This window comes from Callorhinus ursinus, unplaced genomic scaffold (assembly GCF_003265705.2).
Source record: "Callorhinus ursinus isolate GAN/ISIS: 27379988/994484 unplaced genomic scaffold, GSC_fseal_2.0 scaffold24, whole genome shotgun sequence".
Taxonomy (NCBI): Eukaryota; Metazoa; Chordata; class Mammalia; order Carnivora; family Otariidae; genus Callorhinus; species Callorhinus ursinus.
This window is the reverse complement of record NW_027397086.1, coordinates 4,619,112-4,647,059: the sequence shown is the minus strand read 5'-3', so window position 1 is coordinate 4,647,059 and position 27,948 is coordinate 4,619,112. Positions and strand designations below refer to the sequence as shown.

Genomic DNA, 27,948 nt, shown 5'->3' with positions numbered 1-27,948 from the left:
TTTAATTTTATAAGGCACTGCCAAACTGTTCTCCGAAGAGGCTTAGCTTACCATTTTCCATTCCCACCAAGATGTGTGAGGGGTCTGGCTGCTCCGATCCTCGCCAGCATTTGGTAGGGTGTTTTTTAGCTAGAGACAGAATTTCAGAGGCACTGGTAGAGATCATTATTGAGAGGAACTTTGCAGGGAATTATCTGGGAAGGCTTGAATTATAGTAGAGAACCAGGTGAATTCCAGGGACATGTGTCTTTGTCGGAAACTTAGTGGATACATGAATACTGCAGGAGGGATGCATTCCAGAATGTTGGAGAAAAGAGGACTCAGTTGAGTAAGGTGTCTTAGTGATGGTGAAAGTAACATCAGATGCACCTAGAGGTTGTCAGAATATCTAATGGTAACTGAGGGGTGAGGAAGGGGAATGAGAAGGAGGCAGGAGCCCACCTGAGTGTAAGCAGAACAAAGGTGAGCAGACCTTATCACTTACTCGTGATTCATTTATTCAACCAGTATTCACTGAGCAGCTGGCTATGAACTAGGTACTCTGTAAGACACATGAGGTATAGTGATGACCACGACAGATAAGGTCCCTGGCAGTTGGAATAGCCAACATTTATTTAGTGGCTACTATGTGTCAGGTGTTGTGCTAAGCACTTTATGGTGTCTTTTAATCCTCCCATGGAGACGGATATGATTTTCAGCCTATGTTACAGATGAGGAAGGAGACTCAGAGAGGATGAGTAACTTGCCTGAGGTCACAGAGCTGTGTGCCATAGAGCTGAGCTCCAAATCCAGCCCTGTTTGACCACCTTATGGCTGGGGGAACTTGCTAAGAGTATGCAAACCTAAGATCCTGGGCCAAGGAACACATGATACTACAACCCCAGAACCAGGATAGGGCCAGGGAGCTATCTGAAGCAAGAACCAAAGGGCTCTGACTCCCAGGGCTCCTTACACTCTACAGATCTGCCTGCTGAATTCTTCCTTCCTTGTATCTGAACTGTCTTCAGAAGAGGACAGAATTCTTCCATTTCATCATTAGAAATGACTGTATGATGGCATCTCCGCTTTTTTGGTGTCACTTACCTTCAGGAGAGACAACTGGTCCCTTCTGTGCAATAAGCTGTTCTGGCTCCTGGTGTTGGGAGGCTCAGCCTCCGTCCAGGCCTAGATCTGTAGTCTGGCTCATTGTTCAGCCTCCCTGTTCCTCAAATAGGGGTGTCTCTTCCATCTGTCTCTTTCTATCTGCTGATCAAGAGGGCTGAGGCCTCGTCCTGGAGCTCCTGACATTGAACTCTCCTGTCAGTAGGCTTCTGAAAATCCGCCTGTTGCTTTTCACAATCTCTCTCTGCAGACCCAGGAAGAGTCCCTGCACTTGCTGTCGGCTTTAACTGTTCCAGCGGGGCTGGAAATGACAGGGGCCTGGATTAGTGGGGTCTGGCCGGTCTTCAGGGGGAGTCACTAATCTCTAGGTCAGTCGAGTAACGGACCCATATCACTGAGTGTCAGCTTCCTTTCTTTCCTTATTTAGTTTGACCCTTTGGAGGGGGTTGTCCTGTTTTCTGGGAACCTGATTTGTATACCGGTAACTTTTCTAGCCTCTTTGTGGGGCTGGAAATCTTTGCTCTCATCCCAGGCCTGGCTTAGAGACGGAACATGAAGGTCCTCAGCTCTGTGCATGCTCTAACAACTTGAGAATTCATACCACTGATAAGAGCAATAGTACAATAGCTAACACATTGGGTAGTTTTTATGGGACAGAACTTGTGTTTAAAATGAACTTTTATTTGTTCTAATATATCCTTTCTAACCCTGTTAAGTAGGCCATACTATCAGCCACATCTTATACAAGAGGGGACTATTGCCCAGAGAGCTTAAGAACTTATATGTCTGTGACTGAATCACATACCCGGAAGGACTATATTACACGTCCTCCCATTAAAACAAACACGGCCTTGTCCCTCCTGATGGAAGTGCTGCAGAATGGCTGACGGGTTTCCCAGGGATTCCAGAATCATCTGGAAGAGCAGTTTTTCAAAATGCTGTCTATGGACCACCTGCATCAGAATTTCCCCGGCTGCTTTTTAAAGTCACAGCCGTGCTGAATCACCGCCTCTGGGAAAAGGGCCAGGGAATCTGCATTTTTAGAAAGCTTCCCCAGGTTTTCTGATGGACTCAAGTATTTCCATTGGCTTATTAATCATAGTTTATGGGGAGGCCTGAAACCAGCCACAGGGATTTACGAGGCTATACAGCAGTAGTCAGGCAAACTTTTTCCTGTAAAGGGCCGGATAGTAAAGAGCTTAGACTTTGTGGGCCATTCAGTGTCTGTTGCCCCTGCTCAGCACGGCCCCGATGTGATGCAAACGCCCTCACAGACTCCCTGTAACCAAAGGGCATGGCTGTGTTCCAATAAAACTTTGTTTGCAAGAGCGGGCGGTTGGGGGGCCCGCAGTTTGCTGAGCCCTGAGAGTCATCCCAGCCCGCCAGCCCTCTGGCTGCCCCTTTCTGTGGGAGTTCTTCTTCTCCTGTCTGCTAATGACAGAGAGCTGTATCCATTAAGATAAAATCACCTGTGGTCATAAACTGAATCTTAGTGACATAATAAAAGTCATTTTTCACTCATGTCACTGGGGATCTTCTCTGTGGTCACATAGGGAGGGACCAAGCCTTCTTCTTGTTGGGGCTTCACCCCTGTTGGTCCTCACAGCCCTCTCCAGTCAACCAGTGGGTGAGGAAAGAGAGCAAGGATTATTCGTGGGAACTTTGTATGGGCTGGGTCTGGAAGGAGGTACCCATCATTTCTGCTCACAGCAGAACTCTTCCTGTTTGGAGTCCAGAAACAGTGATTTCTCAAGCCTGTGAGGCCCTTGGTCTCTAGACTCTCTCTGTTCCTTTCCTCTGTGTGAAACCCGTCCTGTTCTTGCCTGGGCTCGTCTCTTCTTTATTAAAAAAAACTTTGCTAAGGTCAGCCAGGAGGAGCCAGGCACAGCATCACTGCTGTATCCAGCCACTTTCCCTAGAGCTCAGAAGGCACAGGGCCCCCTTCTATGTAACTGTAGGGATACGTTTTATCATGTATTCTGCCACTGTGTTCCCTAGCTCTCCATCTTCCTGGCCGCCAAGATCAGTTTCCTCACTGGCAGCTGCCTGCCTTCCAAGCAGGTGCCATGTATTTTAGGCTGTTGCTATGGTAGCACCCCCAATGCAGGATATCCACTTCCGTATTAGTTTGGGGGACACGGCAGCTTTAACAGGTAAACCGAAATGCTGTGGGATGGACACAACTCAGTGTTGATTTCTTGCTCATGGCATATTCTAATACAGATGTTCTTGGAGGTGTGGCCTTGGTCTCTTTCAGAGACCAGGTTTTTTCCATCTTGTAGCTCTGCCCTCCTGTCAGTCCTCAGAATCCTCTCCACCCTGCTGGCCAAGGGGAAGGAAAGTAGGCGCGCCTCCCACAGGACGTGCCTGGACGTGGTGTTGGCGCTCCGGCCCATATTCTCTTGGCCAGAGCTCAGTCATGTGGTCACACTGCAAGAGGGGCTAGGAGATGTGGTCTAGTGACAAGCCCAAGAGGAAAGGAGAATAGGTTTTGGCGGGCACAGAGCAGTGTCTGCTTCTTGGGCCAGGACTGTCTGATGGACTAATGACCACTGGCTGAGGAGGGAGACTGTCAACAGGCAGCCTGCTTTGGTGCTCACCAGGGGTGCTCTCGGATGTTGGCAAGTAAGATCCAAACGATGTGCAAATACCTTCATTAATACAACAAACATTTCCTGCATGTCCACTCTGTGCCGAGCAGTAGGCCAGACACTGGGACCCGCAGGAGAGCAAAGTTCCTCTTGGAGCTCTGGGTGACTCCTTTAATCGCATCTCCTGTGCTGGGTACCAAGGAGCCCGGGAACCTGGGGAGCGAGTCGGGGAGGCCGGAGGGTTTTGTAACATGGCAGTTCGAGTGCCTCTTGCAGCCACAGAAAGTCACCCCATATAGTTCAGCCTGGCTCTCGCCATTAGCAAGCACTGTCTCCGCAGCAAATTGCATGAAATGTAATTAGAGGGGGAAAAGGGCAACTGAGAGCAGATGTTCTGTTTCTGTATCTCTGGGTTGTTTTCATAGGACACTGCTTTCCTGCTCTGAAGCTTCTAAGGATGTGGTTGCCCCATGATGCAGGGTTGTCATCTTTTTTTGTGTTAGTTTCTGGCTGTTGGCAAAGTTAGGGAGCTGGCACTGTGTCTGAGAATGCCCTTGGTGGTGCTTAGGGCAGCTCAGGGAGGGGCCCAGAGCCCAGCATCCTTGCTCTTCTCATGATGTTGGTCATTTGTGTTAGAAGCTGCTGCCGCTGTTGGTGGTGGGGTGGTGCCCCCCCAAAACCGAAGAGGTGGGCTGAGCTGGGCAGAGAGAGCTTTCAGCCACCAGCCATTGGGCATTCACTCTGTGTCCCATTTCTGGCCCAGGGCAGAGACACTCCTGTCCTTGGAGCGCACTCTGTTGGTAACCCAGGGCTGCTGGGGAAGGATCCCGAAACTGTTACATAGGGCGCTGGCAGTATTCTCCAGGAGGGTTTTCAGAACAGGCTAAGAAAATGGGCATAGAGGACATATTTCATGCATTCTGGAATAGGCCAGGGAGGGAAGTTTTAAATCTCTTTCAGAGACTTTTTGGAGGGGTAGAAAATCCTGTCTCTGGAAGCAGGACGGTAGCCCGGGAAATATCTGGGGCACACTTCCACGCTGTATTCATTAATTTGTTGCACATTTTCTGCTAAGGAAGTGAGGACTACAAAAGGTTAAATTTCTCATATAAGATTAATTCAGCCATCTCTGTGAAATGGTGGAAGCAGAATACCAATAGACCCTCATTTCTCTCATGCTGTCTTGCTTGGAGCCTATCACAGAGTGTCCTGGCAAAGAGTCAGGTCTGTGGATGCTGAACAGTGAAGTCAGTCTCTCTCTGAGCGTGCCAAGAAGGCTGTAATTTAGAAAATGTAGCTACCTTTTAAGAAAGGATGAAAAGGTACAAAATACACCTTTCTTTGCATGTTGGATCCCAAATATTTTGGAGCGATTTGTAGGTCCTGTGCAATTTTGTTTTCTACCATTTGGGAGAGTTATTTGCATGACGTCTACAAGAACAAAACTTGTTAAAGCTGCTTGCGTTTGTGGGGCTCCGGTGGTTTCAGGAGCACTACTTGGGGTCCTAAATAGACTAACTCATCGATAAGATATGTGTCTTTTGAGTGTGGAACTCTGCATTCAAGATGTAAATGCAGTAAGAGTTTTACCCTTGTTTTAATTGCTCTTCACAATGCCTGTAATTTTTCTTATCTGATTTAAGGGAGGGTGGGGCTGGAGGAAGTGTTAGCTACTGTTATATAAACACTAAAGATCCTTGAAGTTAGATTTTTAGATTTTTTGTCAATGCTGCTCTTTTTTTTTCATATTGTCATAAATGAAAAAGGGGTGGGGTGGGGCCTACCAGGATTTGGAAGTTTCTTCCTCCTATTTAAAGTTTCATTTCTGCTCTATAGCATCAAATAATGCTGGTTATTTTTATGTTGAATATTTGGGACAAAGAGCCTCTCTTAAACGAGAGATAATTGCAAGCTTTGTCCCTGGCCTCAAGTTTACTGCAGGGCTTCTCATCCCCTTTGGTTATACAGAAATGAAATTATAAACCACCAGTAGCCTTGGAAATCTCAATCGATTCCAAATGACTAAATATTTAATTCAATCATTGCCTATACTTCCAGGGATGACTCGGGTGTTTTTCTTGTTACTGAGGGCTCCACGAACGCCGGCTCTGCAATGGCTGCTGGGGACTGTGTGTGTTGCAAGGAGGCTCCCCTGCAGTGAGGAGCCGGGGCAAAGCCTGTCCCACAGCAGCCCTTTTTTGCAAATGGTAGTCGATTTTTGCAGAAGGTATGTGGCCAGATCGCTATGTATAATACTGATGAAGCATTTTTGTTCCAGCTCTGTCTCGGAAGACCTAGGCTGTAGACGTGGGGATTTCAGTAGGAAACATTATGGATCTGTGGAGCTGGTAAGTTTACACTGTCTGTTCAGTGGTAGTACATTGATTTAGATTTAGAGCATCGCCGAGCTCATCAGATCTTTTGTTGTATATTTACTGTCAGACCATGTGGATACCGTGTGGGGCTGGGATGGGAATAAATGACTATTGAAAGGCCATAATAATCTGATCATCTTTATCTATTTGTTTTTATTGTTACGTACTCTGTGCCTTCCAGTTTGTTAAAAATATGTTGTGGCTTGGTATTTTTCTCTGGTGCATATAATTGGGGTATATAATTAAATGATTTATGAATTAAGAGAGGCAGCATTTGGTTTTTATATTATCTTATTCCTTAAAAGTTGACCAATCTAGTTTTTGCGGTTTAAATATTATTGAAATACATGTTCTGATTTTCTGTACCTTTGCTTTCTGGGTATGTGGTAGGAGTTAGAATATTTATGAGATTTTTTTTTCTTCCTGTGAAAAGTATATTTGTTGGACTAGAATATACTGTGATAGATGATAGATACCTGGAATGAAAATATCCACCTTTTCCTTACGAGAGACATTAGGGTTTATGTTATGATCTTTTAAAATAGTATGCTTTCATTTTAAAAGAGGAATAATGAAGGCATATTTTAGCCTCAGTTTTTTAAAAGACAGAACTGTGATTTTTTTTCCCCAATTGCATGGAAATTTGAACAAATTTTCAGCAAAATGTGCTCATAGAATCTTCTTGATTATTATTTAACACTACTAAAAACATTGAATTTATTATTTCTCTCTATTTACAAAAAATGAATTGCTTGGATCCATTTGTGTAGTACTCAATTTTCCTCCATTAATATATGCTGCATTCTTACAGGGCTTAAGTAGTTGGACAAATTATACCAGAGCTGTGTACCAGTAGCAGTATTTGAATTCACTTGTATATTATAGACTTGACTGTGTATCTGGCCCAGGGCTGAGTATTCTTGAAAATATAAAATAAGTAAAAGATTTGGTCCTTGTTCTTAAGGAGCTGACTGTCTTGAGCTGGGCAGATAAGATACATAAAATATCTAGAAAATGAATTTATTCACATAAAAGACACATTGATTGACTCCATCAGTGTGTGTTCTGTGTCCATCACTGGTGGCACCAGACCAACTCAGACCACCGCCTCCCTCGAAGGAGCATGTGTAGAACTATAATTCAGGGCGGGAACTGGTAAATCTCGTGAGAGGGATACAGTAGGGCCCGGTGGGGGAGAAGAGAAGGGAGGAAGTAACCCATCCTAGCCAGGGATCTTGGGGAAGCAGCCGGGAAGGCCTCGTGGAGGCTGTAGGACGGCCGTGGGTTGGTGGTAGAGAAGACAGACAGTGGATATTTGGAAACAGTGTGATTCTTGTCAGTGATGTGTTCCAGGGGCGGTGAGCAAATGGCCCTGCCTCAAAGGGTGTATGAGGCAGCCGAGCCGAGTGGCCACAAAGCAGGCAGGCTTTGAAATCAGGCCTGGCTTCCCACACCAGCTCCAGGACCCACTCCTGTCTCTGGACTTCTCCGAACCTCAGTGGCGCTTAAGAACTTGTGCCCAGAAGTCGTTTTGTTTCATCATTTCCTACTTGTCTGATCTTGGACTTCTTTTGGCCTCAGTTTTCTCATATTATTATATATTGTATAAATGGAGATATTAATATTATCTACCTTATAGGGTTGTCAGGAGATCAGATGAGTTGATGCATATAAGCACAGTCCATATTAGCTAGCCGTGGTGGTAAAGGTGAAATTTGGTAACCAAAGGAGGACCTTGACTTGCAGGTGGACTTTGGACCGGGTCCAGTTAAGTCACATGAAGCTCTTGTAAATGGTGAGAGTGGTGTTTGGGGAGACAACAAAGGTGTGAAAGATGGACCCTTGATAGACTTGTGGAAGCCACAGGCTGTCAGACTGGGGAGGTCGTTGACAGAGGTGGTTCTCAAACCTGAGCAGGCATCTGCATCACATGGAGAGTTTCTCAGAGCAGACTGCTGGGCCCCCGTCCCCAGAGTTTCCAATCCAGTAGGTCTGGGATTGACCCAGAATTTGTGTTTCTAGCAAGTTCCCAGGGGATGGTGATGTCGCTGCTCCCAGGACCCACTTGAAGAAAGCCCGCCTTAGAGAACCCCAGACTTGTCATCGATTATCCTCAGCCTAATGAGGCAGCTCATTGACCAAAATTCTTCCTTTTATTTGTTCAAGTTTTTGTTTGGGAGCCATGGGTGTGTCTGTCTCTGTGTATGTGTGTGTTTCTAGCTGACTTTTAAAATAGTATAAAGTAAATTTTAAATACATTTAAAAATTCCACATATAATTCCCCTGCCCCATTGCCACTTTTTTCATCTCATTTTGGTACCTTCCAATCTTTATAGCAACTAACCTCAGTTCCACCTAGCTGTAATCAAATTACACGTATAATTTTGTCTCCCTCTTTCTTTCGTCCAGCCGTATTTTGTAAATGTCTTCTTGTTATATAGCCCTTATGTTACCATTTTAACCACGTGATAGCCCAACATCGTTATAAACAATTCTCTGGGTAACAGTTCCCCTTCTTTTGTAAAATTAGGTTGTGTCGACTTTTCCCTTGTCAGGAGTGGCATGTCCTGGTGGTTGGAATGGTTGAGAAAAATCAAATGAGCCAAGTTCCATTTTTTGCTGTCTAAAGATCTCTTGAAAATCTGACTCCAGTGTTTCAAGGAAGGAGACATTTTCTCTCATCTTTGACCAACAGCTAGTTATTAAAAACTGTTTTTGTATTTTCTATATGCATCAGAAAATAAGTTTAACTTTTTTTACACACCTGATGAAATTGTTGGAAACCCAATAAATCTTGGGCATCTTGAAACTCAAAAGTTTGTAGAAGGGTGCAAAATTGAAATTTTAGCATAGACTTCTTTTGACCTTGAACAAATGAGGTGGAAGTCCCTGTGAAGAACCAAGCTTGGCTATTGACATCAATAATGAGGACAGATTTGGGGGCTTAGTTGTATGAATTTGGTGAGTGAGAACATGGAAGCTCAGACCTTTCTAGACTCATGGTGGGGGGTTTTCTCGGCGCTCATCCAAGACCCATGTATTGAAGGCCTGCCCCTGCCCCCCCCGCAGCGGGCATGGTGCTAGGCACTGAGCGGAGGGAAAAGGCAGTTTCTCTGCCTTCCTGGAGCTGTGGTCTGGCTTTAGGAGCCAGCAGTCTCCAGCATTGCTGCTTTGCCAGAGCCCAGCTGTTCCCTGCCTTCATCAGGAATTGTTTCCTTGCAAGGAACAAAGACCCACTCAGTCCAGCGCAAGTCTAAAGTAATTCACTGAAAGGGTGTGGGTGAAGCTCACCAAAATGAAGCACAGGAAGCTCAGCTGGGCCTCATGTGACCAGGAAGCCATCAGACTCTAGCTAATTTCTCAGGTTCTCTTAGGTCCCTGTGACTTCTTGCATTCACTCTCTGAGTACTGATGCATCATCTCAGCCGACCAGCTCCCCTGACTGCACAGTCACCTCTCTCCTGTCTGCTTTCCAAGCAGTGGCGGGGTTTTTAACACCTCTTTTCATGGTGGTCAAACATACACAACAGAAAATTTACCATTTTTAAGTGTACAATTCAGGGGGCAGGAAGTACATTCACAATGTTAGGCGACCATCATCATCATCCACTATCAGAGCATTTTCCACCAGCCCAAACAGTAACTATACCCATTAGACAGTAAGTCCACATTCGCCCTTCCTCACCAGCCCCGGGTAACCTCTATTCTACCTCTGTCTCTATGAATTTGCCTACTGTAGGGACCTCATGTAAGTGCAGTTCTGCAATATTTGTCCTTTGTGTCTGGTCTGTTTTACTTAGCATGATATTTTCAAGGTTCATCCACGTTATAGCATGTATCAGAATTTCATTCCCTTTCGTGGATGAATTCCATCCTTTGTATACACCACATGTGGCTTATCCATTTATCTATCTCAGTGCACACTTGGGTTGCTTGTACTTTTTCACTATTGTGAATAATGTTGCTGTGAGCATTGGTGTGCCGGTCTGTGTTCAAGTCCCTGCTTTCTTCAATTCTGTTGGGTCTGTTAACCTGAAGTGAAAATACTGGATCATATGATAATTCTATTTTTAACTTTTGAAGAATTCCCAAGCGTGTTTCCATAGTGGCTGCACCATTTTATGTCTCTACCAGTGATGCACAAGTGTTCCAGTTTCTCCACAATCTCACCAAAACTTGCTCCATCTGTTTAATAGCCATTCTAATGTGTTGTAAAGGGGTGTCTCATTGTGATTTACCTTTCACCCATGACCATTGATGTTGAGCATCTTTTCATGTGTTTATTGGTCATTTATATTTCTCCTTTGGAGAAAAAGTATTCAAGTTCTTTGCCTTCTTTGCCCATTTTTTAATCAAGTTGTTTGTTTTGTTGTTACTGAGTTATAGGGGTTCCTAATATATTCTAGATATCAATTCCCTTATCAGATAAGTGATCTGCAAATCTTTTTTCCTGTTATGTGGGTTGTCTTTTTTGTTTGTTTGTTTTTTTAAAGATTTTATTTATTTATTTGACAGAGAGCACAAGCAGGGCGAGCAGCAGGCAGAGGGAGAGGGAGAAGCAGGCTCCTCGCTGAACAGGGAGCCGTATGCTCCCAGGACCTTGGGATCATGACCTGAGCCAAAGGCAGACGCTTAACCAACTGAGCCACCCAGGTGCCCTGGGAATACAGTTTTGTTTTTTTTTTTAATTTTATTATGTTATGTTAGTCACCATACAATACATCATTAGTTTTTGATGTGGTGATCCACGAGTGGGTTGTCTTTTTACTCTGTTGACTATTTCCTTTGATGCATAAAAGTTTGTAATTTCCATGAAGTCCAATTCATCCATTTTTTTTTTTCTTTTGTCGTCTGTATTTCTGGTGTTATATTCAGGGAGTCATTACCAAATCCATTGTCAGGAAGATTTGCCACTCTGTTTTCTCCTAAGAATTCGATACTTTTAGCTTTTACTTTTTTTCCTTGATCCATTTTGAATTGTTGTATGTGGTATGTGGTGTAAGGTAGAGGTCCAGCCTCATTCAATAGGTTTATGATCTATTGGGAGTTATTTTGTGTATGTATGGAATGACATAGGGGTCTGGCTTCATCATTTTGCATGTTGATATCCAGTGTTCCCAGTACCATTTGTTAAAAAGACTGTCCCCCTGCTCGGCGGGAAGCCTGCTTCTCCCTCTCCCACTCCCCCTGCTTGTCTTCCCTCTCTTGCTGTCTCTCTCTCTCTGTCAAATAAATAAAATATTAAAAAATAATAATAAAAGAAATAAAATCACTTGACCATACATGCAAGGGTTGATTTCTGGGCTTTCTCTTCTATCCCATTAGTGTATATGTCTGTCCTCGCCCCAGGGTGATGTTTTAAAATGTTGGCAATACAATGTCTTTTCTTTCTGAAAATGCTTCGTTGGCTGCCCATTCAAGTCCAGGCCCTTTACGAAGCCCTACAAGAACCTGTGTGATCCCGGTCCTGCCTGCCTCTTCTACCCTCTCTCATGCTGCTCTGTCCACCGTGCTTCACACATTTGGCCTTGTTTTGGTCTCAAGGACACATGAGTTCTTCCTCGTCCCGGGGCCTTTGCACTTAATCTTCCTTCTGCCTGGAATGGTCTTCCCCATCCCTTCTCATGCCTGATCTCAACTTAAATGTCACTTTCTCAGAGAGGCCTCCCCACCCACCCTACCTCAAGTGGTCCTTCTCTCCGTGCTGTTCTAAGACTCAGCATCCTGTTTCTTTTCTTAATAGTATTTAGCTCACTCTATTTATTTCATGTATTTGTTTATTTACTACTCTCTTGTCTGCCTTGTTCATATTTGTATCTCTAGGACCTGGCACAGGGCCTGGCACATACTGAGTTCCTATTAAATGTTGTTTTTTACTAAACTGACTTCCAATCCCCCAAGTCCCTTTGTCTTACAGCCCCACTGCCCACCCCAGTCTGTTCATTCTTGGGCCCAGTTTCAAATGCCACGTAGAATGTCATGGTGATTCAGGTGTCTATCCCTGATTCAGCCTGTTGTGTTCAGGGAAGTGGGGTCATGTGGTATAAATATGGCCTCCGAGACCCATCTCCTCAGCACAGTTTGGGGATGGGGCAGCTTCTCTCTGGAAAGGTTATAGACGAAATTCAGTTCCAAATAGCATGACACCCCAAATGCATCTCTAACATTGCCTCATATAGTAGATGATTTAAAAGCGCAAACTAAAAGCACCTGGTGAAAATTTCTTCTTCTGCCAGTGAACCATTATTCTTGACACTTTTTTCAATCCCATAAACAAGGGTGCAGATTATAAACTCCCTAAAAATGAGAGTCGTGACTCTTTAGTTACCACTGTGTCCCTAGCACCAAGCACAATGCTTAGCATTCGTTACTTAGTAAATATTGATTGATTGAATGAATGGTTCAGTTTGGTTGAAAATAGAAAGTAGCCTAACCCATCAAATAGAAATAAAAGAAAGGAATAACACGCCTCTTGGACCCCCTCCCCCAATATAATTGGACTCATTAGCTTACAGTGCATTCCATCTAAAACATATTCTTGATGAATTGGAAGTCTGGTCTCTCATGGCAGCATTCTCAGCAAGGCATAGCTATTACGCCATCGACCATTCTTCATCACTTCATATGGAAATCTGTCAGGAAAAGCAAAGATTGTAGCTTTTATTGATCTTTTCTTGGCCTTTGACTCAATGGATACGAAACTGATGTGTTATGAATGATGAATGGTATGGGCACAATATAGATCTGTCTCCTGCCCAGCCCCGCTGCTGATTCTCATGTAACCCTACATCTTGACACTTCTGGGGGTGCCACAGTCTGTTAAGGCAATTTCAAGTCCAGATAAATATTGTCCAATCCTTTTTAAACCTGTACCTTCATGACTCAAGCCCGCATTTTGATGAGTTGCATGCTCCCCTGCTGTATAGGAAAGAAACATATAAATGCTTCTCTGTGAGGATGGCATGGTTTTGTTGTGATGAACTCACGGTGGCCTCAAAGGCTGTCGGTACTACCTAATTACTATCAAAAGAACGGTTTACAGTGGACTTGCTTGGCATCTGCAGATTTCCACATTTGAGGTTTTGACTGTTGAGGACTCCTGCAGGCTGATATGTAGTGATTGGTATTTTTGCTCAGGCACGAATTTGAATTATGCCTGTGGGACTGTTGTACAGAAAGATGATTCTTGGCTAATGAGTGATCTAGCGGCCCATCCAACATCCCTGACACAGTGCAGCTTTGTTCTCTATTCAGAGTTGAGGAGGCTTTTTGTTTTCATAGGCGTTTTATGGGAGAAATTATATTCTATGTAGTATTACCAAATTGAGAGATTATTGAAGTTACCAGCATATTTCCCTCAGGAACATCAGCACATCAAGACTTCGACATTCTACAGCTAAAATCATCACTTCGGCAGATGTTTTCCAAAATGGAACTGGCTCATATCTAAATCTTAAATAGCAGGTTGACTCAGTGAGGTACCGCCAATCATGTTTATCTTAGAACATTTACCAGTAAGTTAACGTGGTTTAAAATTGTGAGTGCTTTTTTGGATATTTTTGGTGTCTTTGTGGGTGACTTTGAACCTTTCCCAGGCTAAAATTTAAAATTCTTGCAACCATCTTTTGTGATGTAGAACCTAAGACCTTCATCCTGTAATTGTTTATGTATCATAATGGAGACAAATCTTTTATGATTATTTTGTTGTTACCATTATTAGTTTTAACGTTTATTGAATGTCTGCTATGTGCCAGTCACTGAGCTAAATGCTTCAGGTGCATTTACCTGTTTAACCCTTACAAACAACTGTGCAGTAGGTATTATTTGATTATGTTGCACATTGTGGGGGTTCAGGAGACATTTGTGGATAATGAATGGCTCCCCATTTAACTCATGATCTCAGAGAGGTCCCACAGCCAGTGAGTGGTAAAAGTAACATTTCCACCCAGGTCTGTGTGGCTCCAAGACCCCCTGGGCCTAATCTCTCAGTCTCTAAGCCCATATGCTCTTAACAGCCCGTGCTGCTTATAGGCTGTTTTCTAAAGAAATGAAGTTGATTGTTGGAGCAAACTCCTCTGCCCTTAATCAGCAGCACAGAGAAGCTCTGCTTTAGGTTTTAGCTCAAACGTATAATTTCAAACTCTTCTGGCCAAATCTTAACAAGCTTGATTTTAAAAAGAATGTTGATAAAGAATTATCCAAAGAGACATCCGTGCCATAAATGGCTTAACTTTAATTCCTGGATTAATCTCAACCATAAGACAGCCACAAACATTTGGCCTGATGTCTGTGGCCTCTCTTAGACTTGCTTATCTTGATCTGTGCCTTGGCATTATGCCTTTTACTTGCGCTGGTGGACAGAATAGAAAGAGCCATATGGATCTAGATGGTATGTCTCTTGTAGGATGCTCTTGAGGTTTTTTCTCAGTGTTCCACAAAGTTTCACTTTTAAGAGGACCTATGAGAAAAGTTTTGCTCAGGACCAGAAAGTACAGTGCTTCTCCCATGAAGCTGCTTTGTTGTTAATCTTATAGGCAGTAGGAAGTCTGTAAATGACTTGGGTTTTTTCCTCTTTGCATTGGCCTCCAGGAAGCTCAGAGCCCTATTTATGGCTTGCTTCTAACTACCTTACATCCTAATCTGATTCTCTTGTTTTCACTTTATTTACCCACACCTAATTTGCCCTTGTTCTGAACTTGCTCTGTATTTAATTTTATCCTTTGAATAAAATATATTCCAGAAAGGGGCACCTGCGTGACTCAGTCAATTAAGTGTCTGACTCTTGATTTCCGCTCAGGTCATGATCTCAGGGTCATGGGACCAAGCCCCCCATTGGGCTTCACGCTGGGCCGTGGAGCCTGCTTGGGATGCTCTCCCTCTGCCCCTCCCCCCCACTCACGTGAGCACTCTCTCTCTCTTTTTTTTCTCTCTCTTTTGGTAAGCTGCTTTAAACATTTCTTAAAAATAAAGTAGAGGGGTGCCTGGGTGGCACAGCTGGTTAAGCCTCTGACTCTTGGTTTGGGCTCAGGTTGTGATCTCAGTGTCGTGAGATTGAGTCCTGCATCAGGCTCTGAGCTCAGTGCAGAGTCTGCTTAAGACTCTCTCTCCCTTTCCCCTACCCCACACCTGTGATCTCTCTCTCTCTCTCTAAAATAATAAATACATCTTTTAAAATAAAAATAAGGTAGAGCATAAACAAACAAGGCATTTCCGTATCCAGCCCTTAACAGCATACCTTCTGTCCGCTGTTGACGGTAGTAAGTTTATAGAATGACTTTGACCCTGTCTCCTCCCCACCCTACTTTTTGAGATAGTGTGACTTACTTTCATAACATCAACAACCCTTGAGGAAAATTACCACCACCTGATGAGCCATTCAGTGACCATCTTGGGTAGTTGAGACCCAAAATGATGCCAAATCCACTAGCTAAACACACACTGTAATAAGAATACCAAACAAGTCCTCTAAATTTTCCCACACAAAAGTCTTGGGAACAGCCACTTCCATGATATTCAGCACCAGCATGCTCTCCAGTTTCAAAAATAGAACTGAAGAGGGGCGCCCAGCTGGCTCAGTCGGTAGAGCATCTTGGGATCATGAGTTCGAGCCCCACGTTGGGTGTGGAGTTTAAAAAACAACAACAACAACAACAACAATTAGAATTGGAGACACTCCACTCCCAAACTTCTGCAGGTCCATGGTTGCTCATGCTCTTCCTGGTGGCCTCCCATCCCTGTGCTGCCATGTCCTTCCCCGCAGGATAATCTCCTTGCTGCTGCAACGACCCCAGCTCAGCTGCCCATCTCTGGCTCCTGCACCCTCTACCGGTGTCCCAGGCTCTTTGTTCACTGACTCTAGTGGTTTTCAAGTAGTGGGGTATAGTAGTATCCTGGTATACTATAAAAATATTTTCAAATTCTGACCAGTGTATAACTGTTTATTTTTTATATAACCAGAGACACAAATTGTTAACAGATTGTTTGCTTAGTAAATTCTTCACAGGAAATCAAGTTTTCTGCCTTGATTTTGGTTTTTCATATGCCCAGGAAGCAAATTTCTCGTGTGTGTCTCAAACACAGAGTCTTTCTTGGTGCCTGTTGGGTAATGTCCTTTGCCTCTCCCATCTTACTTGTGCCAGAGCCATCCCTGCCCTGCACCTGCCCCCTCAGCTTCCAGTAAGACCGGGCTCACCAGCGCATACCATCCGTTGTAGCAAAAGTAAATTTTTAACTTGGTCAAAAGTATATCATGTTATATACTTTTGTATACTGTTCTCATGAAGAGAAAATATTTTCATTGTTTTGAAAATGCTCTTTAAGAACCTGTGCTTACTTCTGAATGTAGGCAGGTCCACCATCAGAACTGTGGGGTCCAACAACCACGAACACACACACACACACACACACTCGAGTTTGAAAACCACTCTTTCACTTCTCTCAGTGCTGTTAAAGCTGAAAAGGAATTTGGTCTGTTTTCCAGTATTTCACCAGGTGGGCTCTGAATATTCAGAGTTCTTTTTTAAGCCCTCAGAAGTAAGTCTAGCCCTTTTAACTTACTAACTGCCTCCGGTAGGTTGGGGGACACTCCCCCCAGGGCCGCAGGAGGGAGAGGGTTTGAGGTTTCACTGAGGTTCCTCCCAGTGCCCCTCAGCTGAGGCCCTGGCCTTCCAGCCGCGCCCTGTCTCAGGTCAAGTCTCTGCTTTCTTCAGGTACACATCCATCTCATGGGTTGGAGCAGCTTTTCACTGTCTTTGTAAGAGATGGGAGCATCTGTGGTGGGTTCTACAGTTGGCTTCCCTTGCTTTTCCCCACCAGGTGAGGGTAGGGCAAGCCAAGCCCCGGGTCCAGCGTGGCCGCCATGGCTGACCGGCCACAAAGGGCTTCCGGTTTCACGCCTCACTGTTACGGTTGAGCCCCAGCTAATATTCTCATTTTTAAATGGAACTATCCTACCCATTTAATTAAAGCAGTGACTTCGGTTTCCTTTATGTGTAAGAAGAGGATTGTATGCTTTTTGGTCTCAGCTTTTTAATCAGTCTACTGTAGTTATCACTGTGGTGCAGTCTTTTAAAATATAATCTCAAACCACATTTGCTCAAGAGATGGTAAGACTTTTTAATTACTCTGGGAGCACATTTCAGCCACTCTCTGAAGTCTCTTTTTGATCCCTGTGATAGTTCCACAGTTTTCCTTCCGAATTCCTCCTTTGGATGCTTCCTCTTCTCCTTCACTGAGCCTGCTCTTGCCAAGGTCACAAAGACCTCATCGCTACCAAATCCACACCTAATCTTTATCTTCCAGGATCAGTCTGCAGCACGGGCCCTGTGAACACCTTCTGCCTCCCTGCTTCACCTTCTCAGCTTCTTTACGGATTCCCTCTCTTCTGCCGGGTCTTCACATTTTGATGCTCCTCAGGGTTCTGTCTCACGTACTCTGCTCATGCTACACACTCCTTCCTGGCGATCTCTCCTACCCCATGGCTTCAGTTACTGCCTTCAGACTGTGACTCATACATCCATGTATTCTTCCCACATCTTTATCCGCAGCACGTAGAACCATTTGCCCAAATGCCCACGGGATGTCTCTCCTGGGATGGCCTGTAGGCGGCTGAACCTCAACCTGCCCCAAACTGAACTCAGGTTGTCCCTCTTCCCTACCTCAGACCACTGAGGGAATGGTGCTACCTTCTTTCCAGTTGCTAATTCCAGAAACCAGGAAATCTCCCATACCCCACATCCAGTCTCTTCGCAAATCCTACTGGATGCATGTCCTAGATAGATTTCATGGCTAGATTGCTATTTATTCACGTGGATGCGCACATACAATGCCAGACAACCTTTTGAGTGGTAGGGAGATAGATGCACACATACGTGTATATATGTATGCATGGAGATATATATGTGTGTATGTATGTATACTAATTCAAATTCCACAATCACCTGATGAGGTGTTACTACCCCCATTTTACTAGGGAGATAACTAAAGTTTAGAGAGATTAATAACTTGTTCAAGGTCACACAACTAGTCAGTTGTAGAGCTTGTCCCCCCACCTTATCCCAGTAGGTTGTATTTTCCAAGAAGTTCTGTTATCTTGCCGTGTTATGGCCTGTTCCAATGCCACTCAAACTTTATTGTTCATAAAAGTCACTTGAGGAGTTTGTTTGAACTTCAGGCCCTAATTCATTATGTCTGGGGTGGGCTGAATGGTGTACAGTTTTACAGGCTTCCATGATGAAAGTGACTTTAAGGTCCTTACATGTTTCTCATTTGATCTCTTAAGGAGCTAGGAAAAAGAAACGAGCAGGAATGTTTGCTTCTGTATACCCTTTTTTTGTGTGGCATTGATGTCATTTCCTCCTTCCCTGAGCTTCTGGCGCTTTGTCTAGTCTCCTGACATCTCGACGATTCCATGCCACTAGTTTTGATAAGATCACATCCATTTTGTCAGAATGCTCAGCTGTAATTAACCTGAGTCTGGGGGCTTTGATTTCCTTAATGCCATAAAGAGTTCTTTCCCAAATATTCAGCTCTGTCAATATCATCTTGATGCTTTCAAACAAACAACCTTCAGCATCTCTCCTTTGTTTATGGGATAAAGCAGGAAACTGTTTAGCCTGACATTTAAGGCTTTCCCACAGTCTCTCTCCAGCCTGTCTTTGGAGCCTTTGCTCATATGGTCCATGATCTAGCCGAACAGGCCTCTACCCACCATTACCCAGGCCTCTTTATGGCTCTGTTTCCGTCTAAAATACCTTCTTGGTCTGTTTTCCAAGCAGCCTTACCTGATTCCCCTATGGGAAAATCATCTTTCACCCTTTGGAACCCTCCATTTCTTGAGGCCCCTGGGTGGTTCAGTCGGTTAAGCGTCTGACTCTTGATTTTGGTTCAGGTCATGATCTCAGGGTCATGAGATCGAACCGCTCATGGAGTCTGACTAGGATTCACCCCCCCCCTCCACCTCTCTCTCACTCTCTCGCTCACTCTCTCAAAAAAATTTTAAAAAAGAACCCTCGATTTCTTTGCCTTTCTCTGTGGTACCTGTCATATTCTACACTGTAATTAGTTGTGGTCATTTTACCTTTTCTAGTGGGCAGGGCTCGTGGTTCTTTTGTTGTGGTTGTGTCTCCAGTGGCATTAGCTCACCGCCAGAGGTCCACGTATTAGCTAAAAGATGAGTTTAGCTAAAAATCTAGTGTCTGATAAATTCTTTTCCTCTTCTCAGATTTTTTATCTTCCCAGTCTTTGTGTATGTGTGCGCGTGTGCGTGTGCGAGCGTGTGCGTGTGCCTGCCAGCACACTTCTAAATATACTTCTCTGATTATATAGGGAATGCATGTTCATCATAGAAAATTTGAAATATACTGAAAAGCACAGGAAAATTAAATTCATCTGTAACCCTACCACCTACAGGTAATCACTATTAAGATTTACCGTAGGGGCGCCTGGGTGGCTCAGTTGGTTGAGCGACTGCCTTCGGCTCAGGTCATGATCCTGGAGTCCCGGGATCGAGTCCCGCATCGGGCTCCCTACTCGGCGGGGAGCCTGCTTCTCCCTCTGACCCTTCTTCCTCTCATGCTCTCTATCTCTCATTCTCTCTCTCTCGTATAAATAAATAAAATCTTTAAAAAAAAAAGATTTACTGTATGTCCCTTTAGAAATTAAATTTATATACAAAATGGGTTTGTATATTTTATCGGTATCTTTAAAACAAAGTTTAGGGGCGCCTGGGTGGCTCAGTTGGTTAAGCGACTGCCTTCTGCTCGGGTCATGATCCTGGAGTCCCGGGATCGAGTCCCACATCAGGCTCCCTGCTCAGCAGGGAGTCTGCTTCTCCCTCTGACCCTCTTCCCTCTCATGCTCTCTATCTCTCATTCTCTCTCTGTCAAATAAATAAATAAAATCTAAAAAAAAAAAAAATTAAGAAAAAATAAATAAAGCAAAGTTTAATCTTCCGAAGATGTAGATGCTCTTCCACAAACAACTTTTTCTCCTCCCTTCCAAATGCCTTTGTCCCTCATGTCTGATGCCATTGGCTGTGACCTCCAGAACCAACACCACAGGGTCCTCACCCTGGAGTTCCTGGTAAGTTTTTAGGCAGTATATGAAGGTATCAGTCGTTACAGATCTGAGACTCAAATAATGGCTTCTACAAGAATAACTTGGCTGGTGTTAAAATTTCCAAATAATCACCCTTTCCTCTTAAAACTTGACAAATTCTGATCTGACACCGTATTCATTTCATAGGCCTGCATTCACAAATGGCCACAAACTGAATGGCTTAAAATAACAGAAATGTATTCTCCCACAATTCTGGAGACTGGACGTCCAAAATCAACATGATGGCAGGCCATGCTCCTTCTCAGAAGGTTCTAGGGAAAAATCCTTCCTTGCTTCTTCCTGCCTCCGGGGCTGCCTGCAACCCTGGGCATCCTTTTGGCTCATAGCCGGCTCATTCCGGGCTCATTCCAAGGCCTTCTTCCCCGCATCCCGGGGTCTGCACCCCCCTCTCTTGTCTCTTGTGAAGACACCAGCCATTGGGTTTTGGTCCCACCCTAATCCATTATGTCCTCATCTTAATTTACTCAGTCACATCTGCAAAGACCCTCTTTGCAAATAAGGGCACATTCTAAGATTCCAGATGGACGTAAATTTGAGGGGACACCATTCAACCCATTGTGGTTAGCTTCTGCCTTACAGTGTTCTGAAGAGAAGCCCACGGCAGTTTATTCTCTTTCTTGATGACCTTTCCCACCTGGATTTTTCTCAGATTTTCTTCTTTACTCTTTTATTGTAAAGTTTCCCGTAACTTCTCTGTCTGTTTCTCTTTTCATTAATTTTTTCCTAAAACATCGCATCTCTTTGATTCTTAGTCTCTGGACTTATGTCAGGGATGAATATTATCTTCTGCTGTATCTTTGATTATTGCTCATTTTCCCCCCCACACAATAGTAAGAAAGGTCTTTTTCTCTGTCCTTTATAACTGTCTTTTCTTCCTCATTGTTTTCGTTTCATTTTGTTCCTTTTCATTGTGGGGAAGCATCTTAAATAAAGAATGTATTTACCGTTGCTGTTTTCTACAATGAACATTTTGCTTCCTGTCAACAAGGATGTTAAATCCCGCGTTTGCGTTTTTTGGTCCTTTTTTAATCCCTTCCAAAAACTTTATACACTTGTTGCAAAGATCATGTCTTCTGTCTTATTGAGGACAACAACTGCTTTTCTGAAATTTTATTTTGGTTTCAGAGTAAAAACGTGGTGTGCTTTCCTTTCTAGTTTTCAAGACCATCTGTAGTATTTTTTTTTCCCATAGCTCCATGTTGGGTTGTTTTGGTTTTTGGTTTTTTTTTTTTTAACAAAATCTTGAAATAAAAACAAAGAGCTATTTGGACCTTGTATTTTTCAACAGACAGAATATATGACTGGCCATTAGCTCTCATTGTCCTTTTGGGTGCTGTAGCTTCTCTGAGCTGACGAGCTGAATGGCCAATGGTTGTACAGAACTCACTGATCAGTGTCCAGTGTCTAGCTGATGTTTATCTTGTAAAGCTCTGCTGGAGGGAGATAGGATGTTCTCCATGCTTGGCTTTGGCTGCTCTGAACCAGTGGATCCAGAATTTATATGTATAGCAGGTACTGGCAGGGGGTTGGGGGGACAGATATCAGTCTGGTTGGAAGAGGAGTATCAAAGTAATGTGTGCTCAACTCTTTACCTAAGCTTGAGAAAATGGCGTCCGTGTGGATTAAAGAATACGATGGAGATTATCATGAGGTTGAATCTTTCCCCATCCCAGTCACCCTTGGGCATTGTGGCAAAACTGTATGTACTCCCCAGGAAGCCCCACTCCAGGACCTCTCCTGTCTCTCTCCCTACCTGGGATGCTAATGTGGTGTCAGCTACCTTAAAATGCAGCACCCATGCAGTGTAAGGATGACTTCCAATATCTTATTGTCATTCTTAATATAGACCCAACGTCTCTCAGCCAAGATGAGACCGCAGAAGGACAAATAAAGTGCCCTCCAGCTTCCTGTGCTGACCACAGATTTGCTGTGTCAGGCAACAAAGTCAGGGATCAAATGTGTTTCTCCGTTCTTGTCCATTAGCCATAGAGTAAGTAGAAAATGTCCTGAAATCTTGGCCACAGGATGGGCAGTCTTTCTTCAAATTCATGAGTTGTCCTCTTTCATGCTGAATCTTTAGAAGTATTTTACGGGGAAGCTGAGCATCAGGGAATGATAGATATTATTTTAATGAGGAAACAAAGACAGATACATTTTGAGGTGGAAGGTCAAAGGATGGTCCTCATCCTGACGGGCCTCACATTTCTCAGTAAAATAGGTGGAGAGATCATCATCTCTTTGAAGAAAGGGTGAATCTGGAGCGACTTGACAAGCCAGGGCCAAGGGGGGGGATGTAATGGAACATGAGAAAAGAACAGAGGAAGGAATCAGGGAGTGGTTGTGAAGGTCTAGTCAGGGTCAGTTAGACTGAGCTAATTGTGTGTTTGAACACAGAAAGAAAAGAGGGAGAATGTCCTTGGTAGTGGGTGGTTGAGAGCTGGGCTTGATGCAGGGGGCACGAGGAGAGGTCGGCAGGACAGGAGACCCATGTGTTGGGAAGCGCAACATTGACATAACTGACCACAGGCCCCAGCCAGAACATACACCTAAAACACCAAAGTGGGTTACAAGCTGGGTATGTGATGACTGAGCCATGCCAGTGAGGGTGAGCACATGTGCAGGGTTTTAGCAGTGGGCAGCGAAGCCATGAAGTAAATGAGGTCATTAGATTTGAGAAAGCGGAGGACATGAGCTCAAGACAGCAGGTAAATCATTGTGACGGACGCTGCATTTGCTGAGGATGGTGGCCAGGGATGATGATGGCAATTAAGAGTCTGAGCCTGGATCTGAAGCGGTGGTTTTCCTTCAGTCAACATCCGTCATCCTGGCTGGAGGACCTTCTAACCAACCCGGATGTTCTGACATGCATGCTGGTGCCCAGCACGCTAGCTGCCCCAGCCCCCAAGCTTTTCCCTGGCCCTTGGCCCAAGCAGAAGAGGATCACGTAAAGAGAGGGAGAAAAGAGAGCATCTCTGGTCCCCACCCCTACTCCTTGCCTCTCCCTGCAGGCAGCGGAAGTGCACCAAGAGTGCCCAGGACACGGCTGGGAGCCGCACTCACCAGTCAAGGGATAGTTCATTCTACCCAGCTTTAGGCCCATTGACCCTGGCTCCCCACCCTTTTTTTTCTCTTTTTCTTTCTTTCTTTTTTTTTTTTACTGAAGTATAATTAACATACAGTGTTATATTAGTTTCAGGCGTACACAATACTGATTCAACAATTGTTTTTGATGGAAACATTTACACTTTCCTTCCTTCTGAGCAGTGCTTTTGAAGTCAGGTGTGTGTGTCTGTGTGGGTATGGGTGTGTGTCTGTGATTTGCATAGACAGCATCAGATGGGTCTTCTTGACTTGTATTCGTGGTTTAAAAAAAAATCTTCTGTTGGAAATCATTTCTCAAAGGCCTGTACACCTTCCAGAATAAATTTCATTACAGCAGTGAAAGCTTCTCCACTTCCCTCGGGGCGGAGTTGGTCTCTCCAGCCTCTGACCTCCCCCAGCACCCCATTGTTGCTACTGTTATGGCATTTAACCAGATTGTGTGGTGATTTATCTATTTATATGTTTGTTTCTCTCTCACTAGGCTCTGGGCTCCTCCAGGGCAGCGATCATGCTGCATTTGTCTTTCTAATTCCAGCAGTTAGTACAGGGCCTGAAAAATAGGTTCTTGTAAATGTTTGCTAGATAGACAAATATTTAAGCAGAGCTTCCAAACATTTAAATTCAGCATTAAAAACAGTTTAATCATACCAACTCTAATAATCAGAGCATTTTCCATTCAGCATTTTGTTACTAGTGTTAGTATACATTTATTGAGCATTCCCTATGTCCAGGCACTGTTCTAGGTTCATTACATATTTTATATTATTGAATGTTCTCCATGAGCCTGGAAGTGGCTACAATTATTGTCCCTATCTGAGAAATAAAGAAGCCAAAATTTAGAGAGGAAAAATTAAATGATTTGCCCAAGGTCACACAACTAATAAGTTTAGAGCCGAGATTTGAACCTGAGCGGTTGAGTGCCAAAACCCACACTCAGAACCACTCATTGTAAAGAAAAGAGATGGAGAGGGGAGGGGGTAGAAATTGGAAATATTATTTTTTAAGATGTACTTTATATTAACATTTTGAGATTTTTTTTTTTCTAGGTTAAAATACTGTTTCTGGGGGCGCCTGGGTGGCTCAGATGGTTAAGCATCTGCCTTCGGCTCAGGTCGTGATCCCAGGGTCCTGGGATCGAGTCTGGCATCGGGCTCCCTGCTCCTTGGGAGTCTGCTTCTCCCTCTGCCTCTCTCTCTCTGTCTCTCTGTCTCTCATGAATAAATAAATAAAATCTTTAAAAAAAATAAAATAAAATAAAATACTGTTTCTGTGATTTATACACCTGAATGTGACCTCTGTGGAGTACATGATAACAGAGGCCACAGGGAATCCTAGCACTGCTTTAGAATGGAAACGGACACCATACCAAAAAAACAAAGCAATTAAGTAGAAAGAGAAAGAGCCTTTTGTTTTTGAAAAATTACATATTCACATTAACTTAGGAAATATTCTCACTTAATTGCCTATAATATTAAACAAATAATACTTTTTTTAAAAGATTTTATTTATTTGAGAGAGAGAGAGCGAGCACAAGAAGGGGGAGCGGGAGAGGGAGAAGCAGACTCCCTGCTGAGCAGGGAGCCCGCTGCAGGACTCGATCCCGGGACTCCAGGATCATAACCTGAGCTGAAGGCAGTCACTTAACCAACTGAGCCACCCAGGCGCCCACGAATAATACTCTTATTTACAGTAGTTAATGAATAACATTTTATGCTTCCTGGGTTTTTTTTTTCTTTTAAATTAATTTGTTAAATCACACAACTGGATATAATTGCTTGGGTAGTACTTTTTTCCAGAAATAAAACATCTAATACATTGAATACAGCTTAGTGTTAAATGAATCCATTACACTTTGGCTGAGTTTGGACCAAAGCCTTTACTCAAGATGTGAAATTTCCATGAATTTCCACTGTTTTTAGTGTATGTAACTAAGTCTCAGGAGTTTCCACCTGAGAAACCGATGTGATTCCGGTCACCCAGAATGGCCTCTGAGTCCAGCCTTCACAGTCCTGCCCGAGAGCACTTCCCGTGTCTGTGGAAATTTGTGATTTGGACTGTCCAGCCAAGTAGCCACATGACAGCACTAAGCACCTGAATGTCAGCTACTGAGGAACTGATTTTTTTTTAAATTTTATTGTAAGTAACGTAAAATTTAAATGGGGCTCATGGCTACGGCATGGGACAGTGAGGGAACTCTGAAGGAATCCCTCACAAGTCAAACGATCATTTGGTTTGCCTCCTCTCTCTCTCTCTCTCTGTCTCTCTCACAGTCTTCCTCAACATGGCCCTTCCTTTGGGGTATGACCGAATTAGAGATGTCAGACAAGATAAAGGAAAATAAAATAAAAATCCTGCCCTCTTTTCTTAGTATTACTGATGTTATGCATATGTTAACACCCTGTCTGTGAACTTCTGCATCAAAACAAATGCAAAAGGATTCTGCTACTCTCTTCTTTGAGGGAGCCTCTGGCACCTCCCTGTGAGTGAGCCGGAGTTGGTGGGGGGCCCCTCTGTGGGGCCAGGTTCTCACTACTGCCCCATTTCTACAAGTAGTTACTGGTACTTCAGGTTTCTTTCTCTTCCGAAACTAGTTTTCATTATGTGTATTTTCCTGAAAATGTCCATTTCATGGAAGGTTCTGATAATGCTTGTATCATCTCAAGTAGCATTCTGTCATGCTTTAAAAAAAATCTCTTTCTTCTTAGCAGTTATGTTTTCCTTATTATCACTCTATATTCATGTTGTTCTTCGCTTTTTAAAATCAGACTCGGGCGCCTGGGTGGCTCAGTTGGTTAAGCGACTGCCTTCGGCTCCGGTCATGATCCTGGAGTCCCGGGATCGAGTCCCGCATCGGGCTCCCTGCTCAGCGGGGAGCCTGCTTCTCCCTCTGATCCTCCTCCCTCTCATGTACTCACACTCTCTCTCTCTCTCTCTCATTCTCGCTCTCTCAAATAAATAAATCTTTAAAAAAATAAAAATAAAATCAGACTTGCTGGTGATTTCTTGGAAGTGTTTACTGATTGTACTGTCTTTTAAATCTATAATTTCTGCTCTGATCTTTTATTGATTCCTTCCCCTTGCTTTCCTTAGGTTTTGTTCATTGTTCTTTTTGGTATCTTCTAGAGGAAAAATTGAGGCATCTCCCCTCCTAAAAGCCCTAGCTCCCCACATGCCACCTGGGACTTGGACCCATCTTCAAGTGGGGAGAAGTCAAACAGCCACCTTAAGGGAAATTGGTCTGGCCATGTGTCCAGGGCATCCCGTCCCTGTAGGAGATGGCAAGAGTGTATTCTGGTGACAGCCAGAACTCTGCACCACATTGGAAGAGCTGGGGCAGGGGGCTTCTAGGTTATGTGGTATTGGACATTTAGATAGGTGCTAGTAGACAGTTTTTCATTCCTGAGTCGAATCTTCCAACAAAGGGGAGAGTTTCGATTTTCCATAGTTTTAGTTGACCAGATCACAAGTATGAGGAATAATAGCAAGAAAATTATTGACAGAAACAGCTTCTCTGCTGCATTAAAAGGATTTTTTTTTTTTTCCTGCAGTTTTATTTTTCTCGTCCCCAAGTTCCCTGGAACACTGTCTCCTTTCACATCAGTTGGTGTACCCGTCCTCCCCGGGGCCCCGGGCAGCGTGGCACCTTCTGCTTTACGTGGCCGGCTGCCCGGACCGGCTGTGAGGGGAGCCCTGGGACTGCCATTCGGCCAGCTGGCACCAAGTCACTCTGCCAGCGTGACAAGTGAGTCACCTGCCCACCTCCACCCTCGCTCACCTCAGGCGGCCCTGCCGGCAGGTGTCCGGGCTGCTGGCTGGATGTGCTGGATCCAGTTCCGTCACCAGCGGCCCGGCTTTCCCTTGCACGTGGTGACTCGGGTTATTTGGCCTGCCCTTCACTCTGGTCGTTCCTTTATGATAGACCCGATAGAATTTCCTTGAAATTTGTGTGAGTCCTGAACCTCCGGTTTCCAGGACTGGCATAGATCTTACCCCCAGTTTTATGTTCCTTTGGTCATTTCAGGAGGAATTTGGCCTTCATCTAGTCACGTATTTCTTACTTGATGAGTGTGTAGTGGACATCTCTACTGTGTCAGACAGGGTGCTTTGCTCTGGGGATGCGGTGGTGAGAAAAACAAGCCACCACGGTCTCTGTGGGGCTTATCGTTGGGGCGCAGGGGAGCACAGGAGGAGAAACGGCATGAGTCACATCTTCACACAAAGAAATGTAAATCACAACTCACAGGAGTGCTCCAGCACTTGTTGGGGTCATTTTCCCCAGGCAATGAGGTCTGACAGTGAATGTGGAGGATGAGGAGGAGTTCTTTAGGGGAAGATGGGAGAGGGCCACCCGGGCAAGGGAGTGCCCTGCGCGCCCGTCCTCTGGGGGAAAGGACCAGGGTGCTGGGACGGACGTGGGACTGTGGGACAGCTGGATTTGTAGTTTGCCAGAATTGCCCGGTGGTGTGCAGGTTGGGTCGGAGATGGTGGACGGGTGCCTCGACCTGCTAGGAGGCAGGTGCAGTCATCCGGGTGAAAGATGACAGTGACATGGGTGCAGATAGTGGTGGCGGAGATGGTAAAGGTGCAAGCGTCAAACATGTGCGCCTGAAGCCCAAGTTCTGTGCCTGTGGGCTTCAGATCAGAGGGAGCCAAATTCCGTC

At 44.4% G+C, this 27,948-nt stretch overlaps 1 protein-coding gene across 4 annotated transcripts in view; it reads left to right on the top strand.

Annotated features, from left to right (window-relative positions):
* The window catches only part of GARNL3 (GTPase activating Rap/RanGAP domain like 3), a 140,529-nt gene that overhangs the window by 30,367 nt on the left and 82,214 nt on the right, over window positions 1-27,948 (top strand). For 2 of the 4 annotated variants that reach the window (XM_025888463.2, XM_073905728.1), the window contains exon 3: window positions 5,971-6,040. In XM_025888463.2, the coding sequence (XP_025744248.1) occupies window positions 5,971-6,040 (70 nt within the window). Of the gene's footprint in view, window positions 1-4,991; window positions 5,015-5,249; window positions 5,270-5,970; window positions 6,041-27,948 lie in introns of those variants that run through there. The other 2 variants (XM_073905729.1, XM_073905730.1) reach the window with 2 other exon arrangements.